Raw genomic sequence first — 9,108 nt, forward strand, 5'->3', positions numbered from 1 at the left:
GAAGAAGTTTTGCTCGGGAAACCATTGTTCGGGTGGTTAAGAAAAGGACAGAGAGTTCTTCGGATAAACTCGTGTCTCTGCAGCGAGGCCTGCGGGAATTTCCAGGGTAAGGCTGGGAGCCTGGGTGGGGGCGGGAGCGGGGCTGGACCCCGCTCCTCCTGGCCCCGCTCTCGGGCGCCCGAGGCTGCTTCGGGAGCAGGGAGCCGCGGTGCTGGGCCTGCGGCCATCGGTGTCCTCCTCTTCTCTGCAGGGAAGCTGCTAAGAGACTTGGAATATAAGACGGGTGAGTGTTCAGCAGGTGGTTCCCACGGAGATGGTGGTGTCCCCTGCCAGGAGTCCCCTCATGCCACAGGGAGAACCTCCCAGCAGCAGAGCTCAAGCCCCACTTCATCTCTGACCACTGTCTGCCCTCCGCTGCAGTGGAGGCTCCACGACACGGTCTGGCCCTTCGCTGCCCTGTGTCCGTGTCTGGTGGTTCCAGCCTCACAGGGCCTGCCGCCAGTCCCTTCCCTGACGCAGTTTCCTCTCATCAGCCTGATCACATGCTTCCGTATTTGGAGCCCACTGGGAGGGCAGCCTAGGCCAGGGCGTGCCCTGCGTGCGGTACCATGGTGTGACTGGCCCCTGGGGTGGTGCCGTGTGGCAGCCCTGCCCATGGACACCGTGGAGACGGGTGGCCCTCTGGGCCCACTGGTGACACTGTTACCTCCTCCTTTGCTCCCACAGTGAGTGTCACCTTGGACCCGCAGTCGGCCAGCAGGTCCCTGCTGCTGTCGGAGGACTGCAAGTGCGTGACCTACAACAGCGACCTGTACCACTGCGCCTACCTGCACCCCCAGCAGTTCGACTGTGAGCCGGGGGTGCTGGGCAGCAAGGGCTTCACCTGGGGCAAGGTCTACTGGGAAGTGGAGGTGGAGAGGGAGGGCTGGTCCGAGGATGAAGAGGACGGGGACGAGGAGGAAGAGGGGGAAGAGGAGGAGGAAGAGGAGGCGGGCTACGGAGATGGATACGACAACTGGGAAACAGATGAGGACGAGGAATCATTGGGGGACGAAGAGGAAGAAGAGGAGGAGGAAGAAGAGGAGGAAGTTCTGGAAAGCTGCATGGTGGGCGTGGCCAGAGACTCTGTGAAGAGGAAGGGAGACCTCTCCCTGCGGCCGGAGGACGGGGTGTGGGCGCTGCGCCTCTCCTCCGCGGGCATCTGGGCCAACACGGACCCTGAGGCCGAGCTCTTCCCGGCAGCGCGGCCCCGGAGAGTGGGCATCGCCCTGGATTACGAAGGGGGCGCCGTGACTTTCACCAATGCCGAGTCGCAGGAGCTGCTTCACACCTTCACGGCCACCTTCACGCGGCGCCTGGTCCCCTTCCTGTGGCTCAAGTGGCCTGGAACACGCCTCCTGCTGAGACCCTGAGCCGCCGCTGCCTGCCCTGGCCCCCACCCCACGGGTCTCCTCTGGAATTCCAGGACTGGAGGGGGAAGGGGATGCCTGGCCCAGCACCTGAAGGAGGGAGAGGAGGGACCCCACGGCCGCTGCTGCTCCACCCACACTGCAGGGCGCCTCTTCCCCGCCTCTGGGGGTCCTGTGCACACTTCCAACCTGGCTCCTCCCCTCCCTCCCGCGGCCTCTGACCCAGCCCTGCACTGTCTTTGCTGAGTAAGAGGCCAGGCAGCGCTTTCTTGCCCAGCGTAGCATTCCGTGCCACATGTCCTTGGGAAAGACCAGTGGACTGTTCCACCCCGGCCACTCCTGTCCCCCGATCCCATAGCTTCCCCTCACCCCGTCCACTCTGCTGCCTTCCCTGCCACTTCACAGAGCTGCCCCGACGCAGAGGGAAACATCTAGGAAAAGGCTGCAAACGCACGGAAGGAGAGGCAGCGAGGCCTCCCTGGCATTGGACCCTGGCGCCTGGCGTCCAGCGGAGGTCTCCGGTGTCGAGGGCAGAGACCACGCTCTTCGGAGACCAGGGCTGTGCGTGTGCGGTCCAGATGGTGTAGGTGGGGCTCCTGCAGCCACGGGTCTCGGGGATGGTCTCCATACCTTGGCTTTGGGATGACACTGTGACCAGTGATCAGTAAGTGACCTCATGGGTTGGTCCTTGTGAGGAGAGTTTTTTTAAACACCCAGGATATCTTGCTCTTTGTGGTCCATCTGAAAGCACAGGGCGAATATCCGCCCGAGCAGAACCTCCCCTGCTGCAGGGCTGGGCCAGCTTCTCCAGTGGGGCACTCGGCTCCTGCTCCGCCCCTCATCCTCCGGGCACGGGCTGGGGAGAGGCAGGCAGTGGGCGTCCACAGGCCCACGGGCCTTTATGTCACGAGAGGAATTAAAGCAAATCTGCCCACAGGCCCAACCCAGGTCCCAGCCTGTGTCCAGGCCCCATAGTACCCACAGGGTAGGGTAGCACAGCTCCCTGCTCCAGCCAGATCGCCTCGCAGCGTGCCCTTCCATGGCGGGCACTCTGCCTGCCCTGCCCTGAGCGGCTGCTCCCCGCCGCTGGACACTGCTCCCTTCGCCAGCACACCCTCCACGCCACATGCTGCCTCCGTGACGCACATCCGACTTCTGTCTAGTTCTGTAAGCTCTTTGAGGGCGGGTACCATAACTTGTATTTCTCTTGTATTCTCCATGGCACCTAGTTCAGTGCTGCGCAGAGTAGGTGCTCAATAAAACCTTGTTGGACAGCCTGGATTCCAGTGAGTTCCATTCCAACTCAGATGTCGCCGGGCCTTCTCTGTCTGACCACAAAGGTTCCGTTGGCACCAGTGGCTCAGCTTCCACCGGAGCCTTCAGAACTCGGGCTTTGCTCTCTGTTCTCTGCACACGCTGTCACGGCTGGAAAGCCCCAGGGGACCCAGGCCAACCAACACGGGTCCAGCATGTGCACAGGACGGGGCTCCCCTGGGAAGTGTGTCGTTCCCCCAGCACCCCCAGATCCTTCCATGGAAAGTAAGCAGTGCCCCGAAGGATTCTAGCTGCAGCCTGACATCAACTGACTGACATTCCTTCATTCTGAGTTTTTCTCCTCGTTGCCATGTCGGAGAGAGCGAAGGGGTCACGGTGTGTGCCTGAGATTCGCTGCTCAAACAGCACACTTCCTGCCTGGACTCATTGCTGACTTACTCATGGTTTACCTTTTTATTGATTTCTCTTCTAAATACATATATGCAAAATGTGTCAATTGTTAAAAGGCCCATTAATCCACATTTGAATCCTGGTGGACAAATTACTAGCATATTCTTGAATATTTAAATTTATTTTGTTGATTGATGTGGATTGCTCTCTAAAATGCTCTATTAATCTAATCTTTTGTTTATGGAATCCTATATAATAAAAGGGTAATATGCAAATTGACCCTAACAGCAAAACGACTAGTTGCTGACCACCAGGGGCCAGGCGCTCAATGCAGGAGCTGCCTCTTGGTGGTCAGTGCGCTTCCACAGGGGAGCGCCGCTCAGCCAGAAGCCGGCTCATGGCTGGCCAGCGCAGCGGCAGTGGCGGGAACCCCTCCTTCCTCTGCAGCACTAAGAAGGAGGGCTCCCGGCTGCCAGAGGGATGTCTGACTGCCAGCTTAGGCCCGATCCCTCGGGGAGCGGGCCTAAGCCGGCAGGTGCACATCCCCCGAGGGGTTTCTGACTGTGAGAGGGTGCAGGCCGGGTTGAGGGACTCCCCTGAGTGCACGAATTTTCGTGCACTGGGCCTCTAGTAATTTCATAATTCTTAAAATGCCTTTTATCCTTTCTTGGAAAGAATTTTTATATAAGATTTCTGAAACTTTAAGGTGATCATTGTATAATTAAAAACTAATAGTTATTAAATAAGGAACATTTCCATTTGAACAATATATTAATGCTTTCAGGTTATTGTTGCTTTAATGAGTTTTATGAGCATCATACTTCCAAAATAAACTGGAAAAGATAAGTTTCAGCATAAAAGACCCTTGCAAAATAATAAAAGTGTTTCCTATACTAATGTACCACCTTAGTGTAGAAATTTGCCAGTAAGATTTATTCAACAAATTCTTTTGAAACTTTAAATTTTTTATATTCATGTTTTCAAAGTTGTCTTTTATGAAATACAGCTGCACATATGGTAACACGTATCTACAATGCTATTGCAAAAGACAGTCCCCGTCCTGTTTTTCTCACACAGGCAGCTCATCCTTGTAGCAGACTATGTTGGTGTTTACCTTCATTTTTTTCCAGGTAACATGAGTTTGGGGCCTTATCCTCTGCTTCCCCACTTGGGAGGGTAGATGGAGCTCGGCTCCTGTCACCACATACACCCCACCCTTCATCACAGAAGTGCTCAGTAGATTCTTCATTATGTCTAAAAATGACACCTGTACAAACTTTGTCTTCCTGGAGTCAGTTGCCTTGTCCCTTTGCTTGCCTCCCACACACTGTCACCAAGTGTGCAGTCGGAAGATGTGTGTCCTCAGGTGCCCTGAACACTTGGCCTTCAGCCTCACCACGCATCTGTGGCTTCACAGCTCTCCCTTCACTCTCCGGTTGGGAGTCCTAGGTTGGTTCTATTTCTTTACCCCATGTTTTCCCTCTTCTCTTTAAAATTTTTATTTTTATTTTATGTAAACTTTTTATTGTTGAGACTTTCAGATGTCTCCAATTTCCTCCCCCTTTGCCCACCTCCACCCAGCCCCTGTCCCACCTTGGCCCTCCACACACTATTGTCTGTGTCCATGGGCTATGTAAAAAATATATTACTACTAGAGGCCCAGTGCACGAAATGGTGCACGAGTAGGGTCCCTAAGCCTAGCCTGCGATCAGGGCCATCTTCCACCCGTTCACCAGTCCCCAGTCCCGCCGCCGCCAACACCCACCTGGTTACCCGTTCGCCATTTGGCGATCTATCGGAGCCTGTGGGCCAGGGGAAGGGACCAAGAGGTCTGCCTTCTGCCTGCTCACCAGTCCCCAGTCCTGCCCTGCTGCCACCCACCCTTGGTTCCCCATGGTTCCCCATTGCCATCCAGCGATTGGAGCCTGCGGGCTGCGGGGAGGACCAATGCACCTCATAACGACTGGTTGATTGGTCGTTCTGGTTGGTCACTGGCCTTTTATGATATAGGATTGATTTTTAGAGAGAGGAAGGGAGAGGTAGAGAAATATTCATGAGAGAGAAACATAGATCGGCTGCCTACTGCACACACCTTACTGGGGATCAAGCCCACAGCCTGTGCCCTGATTGGGAGTTGAACTGGTGACCTCTTGATACATGGGACTATGCTCAACCAACTGATCCACACTGGCCAGGCAATACATATATGTTCTTTAGCTAATCCCTTCACCTATCCCCTGTTCCCCCTCCTCCCCTCCCCTCTCACATCTGTCAGTCTGTTCCATGTATCCATACCTCTGGTTCTATTTCGTTTGTCAGTTTATTTTGTTCATTAGATTCCACATTTAGTGAGATCATATAGTATTTGTCTTCATCTGACTGCCTTATTTTACTTAGCATAATACTCTCCAGATACATCCATGCTGTCTCAAAGGGTATGAACTCCTTCCTATGTGATGGCCTCATAGTATTTTGTTGTGTAAATGTACCACAGCTTTTTTATTCACTCATCTACTGATGGTCACTTGGGCTGTTTCCAGATCTTGATTATTGTAAATATATGAAACATAGGAGTTCATATATTATTTCTGACTGCTGTTTCGGGATTGTTAGGATATAGTCCCAGAAGTGGGATTGCTGGGTCAAAACGCAGTTCATTTTTTATTTTTTGAGGAAACTCCATCCTGTTTTTCACAGTGGCTGCATCAGTCTGCATTCTCACCAGCAGTGAACAAGGGTTCCCTTTCTCCACATCCTCACCAGCACTTGTTTGTTGATTGATGGTAGCCATTCTGGCAGGTTTGAGGTCATGCCTCACTGTAGTTCTAATTTGCATTTCTCTGATGATTAGTGACTGAGCATTTTTTCATGTCTATGGGCCATCTGTATATCCTCTTTGGAAAAGTATCTATTCAGGGCCTTTACCCATTTAAAAAAAACACCTTTATTGTTGAAAGTATTACATATGTCCCCTCCCCCCACCCCCGCCCCGCATTGACCCCTTCCAGCTTGCTCCCTTTTTATTGGTGTATGAAAAAGCCCATTGCAGGCCCTCACCACCCCACTGTTCGTGTCCATGGGTGATGCATATATGCATACAAGGTCTTTGGTTGATTACCTCCTACCCACCTACCTTCCCTCTGAGATTCCACACTCTGTTCCAGGCTTCCATGCCTCTGGATCCACTCGGTTCATCAGTTTATTTTGTTACTTATATTCCACATCTGAGTGAGATCATGTGATACTTGTCTTTCTCTGACTGGCTTCTTTCACTTAGCATGATACTCTCCAGGCCTCTCCATGCCGTTTCAAAGGGTAAGAGATCCTTCTTTTTTTTTAAAAAAAATATATTTTATTGATTTTTTACAGAGAGGAAGGGAGAGGGATAGAGAGTTAGAAACATCCATGAGAGAGAAACATCCATCAGCTACCTCCTGCACACCCCCTACTGGGGATGTGCCTGAAACCAAGGTACATGCCCTTGACCGGAATAAACCTGGGACTCTTCAGTCCACAGGCCTACGCTCTAACGACTGAGCCAAACTGGTCAGGGTGAGATCCTTCTTTTTTACTGCTGCATAGTATTCCATGGTGTAAATGCACCATGGCTTTTTTATCCACTCATCTGCTGATGGGCACGTGGGCTGTTTCCAGATCTTAGCTATTGTAAATTGTGCTGCTATGAACATAGGGGTGTACACATTCTTTCTGATTGCTGTTTTGGGTTTCTTAGGATATATTCCTAGAAGTGGGGTCACTGGGTCAGATGGCAGTTCCACATTTAATTTTTTGAGGAAACTCCGTACCGTTTTCCATAATGGCCACACCAGTCTGCATTCCCACCAGCAGTGCAGGAGGGTTCCCTTTCTACACATCCTCGCCAGCACTTGCCATTTGTTGATTTGTTGATGATAGCCGTTCTGACAGGTGTGAGGTGATACTTCATTGTTGTTTTAATTTACATCTCTCTGATGATCTGTGACTTTGAACATTTTTTCATGTCTCTTGGCCATCTGTATGTCCACTTTGGAGAAGTGTCTATATAGGTCCTTTGCCCATTTTTTAATTGGATTGTTTGTCCTTTATTAAGTTGTATGAGTTCCTTATATATTTTGGATATTAACCCTTTATCAGATGTATCATTGCCAAATATGTTCTCCCATACAGTGGGCTCCCTTTTCATTTTGTTGATGGTTTCTTTTGCTGTGCAGAAGCTTTTTATTTTGATGTCCCATTTGTTTACTTTTTCCCTTAGTTTCCTTGGCCCCAGGAGATGTATCCATAAACATATTGCTATGAGAGGTGTCTGAGATTTTGCTGCCTATGGTTTCTTGTAGCATTTTTATGGTTTCTCTATTTACACTTAAGTCTTTTATCCATTTTGAGTTTATTCTTGTGTATGGTGTAAGTTGGTGGTCTAGTTTCATTTTTTTTTTTGCATGTATCTGTTCAATTTTCCGAACACCATTTATTGAAGAGACTGTCTTGACTCCATTGTATGCTCTTGCCGCCTTTGTCAAATATTAATTGAGCATAATGGCTTGGGTAGATTTCTGAGTTCTCTGTTCTGTTCCACTGATCTATATGCCTGTTCTTGTGCCAGTACCAGGCTGTTTTGATTATGGTGGCTTTGTAGTACAACTTGAAATCTGGTAATGTGATTCCTCCAACTTTGTATTTCTTTCTCAAGATTTCTGCGGCTATTTGGGGTCTTTTTTGATTCCATACAATTTTTTGGAGTATTTGTTCTAGCTCTGTGAAATATGCTGTTGGTATTTTAATAGGGATTGCATTGAATCAGTAGATTGCCTTGGGTAGTATGTACATATTAATGATGTTAATTCTACCAATCCATGAACATGTTATATTCTTCCACTAGTTTATATCTTTCTCTGTCTCTTTTTTCAACGTCTTATAGTATTCTGAGTATAAGTCTTTTGCCTCCTTGGTTTATTCCTTCGTATCTTAATTTTTTTTTTTTGTAATGGTAAATGAAATTGTTTGTTTAGTTTCTCTTTCTGAGAATTCATTATTGGTGTATAAAAAAGCCATCGATGCCCTAGCCTGTTTGGCTCTGTAGATAGAGCGTTGGCCTGCTGACTGAAGGGTCCAGGGTTTGATTCCAGCCAAGGGCACATGACCGGATTGTAGGCTCGATCCCCAATAGGGAGCATGCAGGAGGCAGCCGATCAATGATTCTCTCTCATCCTTGATGTTTCAATCTCCCTCTCCCTTCCTCTCTGAAATCAATAAAAGAAATTTAGAAAAAAATAAAAATAAAAAATAAAACCATCAATTTTAGAGTGTTGATTTTGTATCCTGCTACATTGCCAAATTCATTTATGAAATCTAGTAGTTTTTTTGGTGGATCTTTATGGTTTTCTATGTACAATATTGTGTCATTTGCAAATAATGAGAGGTTTACTTCCTCCTTTTCAATTTGGATGCCTTTTATTTCTTCTTGTCTGATTGCTGTGGCTAGGACTTCCAGTACTGTGTTGAATAAGAGTAATGAAAGTGGACAACCCTGTCTTGTTCCTGTTCTTAGGGGAAATGGTTTTAGTTTTTGCCCATTGAGTGTGATGTTGGCTGTAAGTTTGTCATATATGGTCTTTATCATGTTGAGATATGCTCCCGCTATTCCCACTTTGCTGAGAGTTTTTATCAAAAATGGGTATTGGATTTTGTAGAATGCTTTTTCTGCATCTATTGATATGATTCTGTGATTTTTGTCTCCGAATTTCTTTATGTGATGTATCATGTTTATTGATTTGTGAATATTGTACCATTCTTGCACCCCTGGAATAAATCCCACTTGGTCACAGTGTAAGATATTTTTAATATATTGCTGGATTAGATTTGCTAATGTTTTGTTGAGGATTTTAGCATCTATGTTCATCAGGGATATTGGCCTGTAATTCTCTTTCTTTGTAGTGTCTTTATCTGGTTTTGGGATTAGGATAATGCAGGCCTCATAAAAAGAGCTTGGAAATGTTCATTCCTCTTTGTTTTTTTTTTGGAATTGTTCGAGGAG

At 48.6% G+C, this 9,108-nt stretch overlaps 1 protein-coding gene across 1 annotated transcript in view; it reads left to right on the forward strand.

Moving 5' to 3' along the window:
- TRIM26 (tripartite motif containing 26) overlaps positions 1-2,690 on the forward strand; it is an 18,558-nt gene extending 15,868 nt beyond the window's left edge. The window contains 3 exon segments of the mRNA XM_014446268.2: positions 8-111; positions 251-283; positions 727-2,690. Coding sequence (XP_014301754.1) covers positions 8-111; positions 251-283; positions 727-1,412 — 823 coding nt within the window. The 3' untranslated portion in view covers positions 1,413-2,690.
- Positions 2,691-9,108: the final 6,418 nt, after the last annotated feature.

Source organism: Myotis lucifugus, unplaced genomic scaffold, assembly GCF_000147115.1.
Source record: "Myotis lucifugus unplaced genomic scaffold, Myoluc2.0 scaffold_521, whole genome shotgun sequence".
Lineage (NCBI taxonomy): Eukaryota > Metazoa > Chordata > Mammalia > Chiroptera > Vespertilionidae > Myotis > Myotis lucifugus.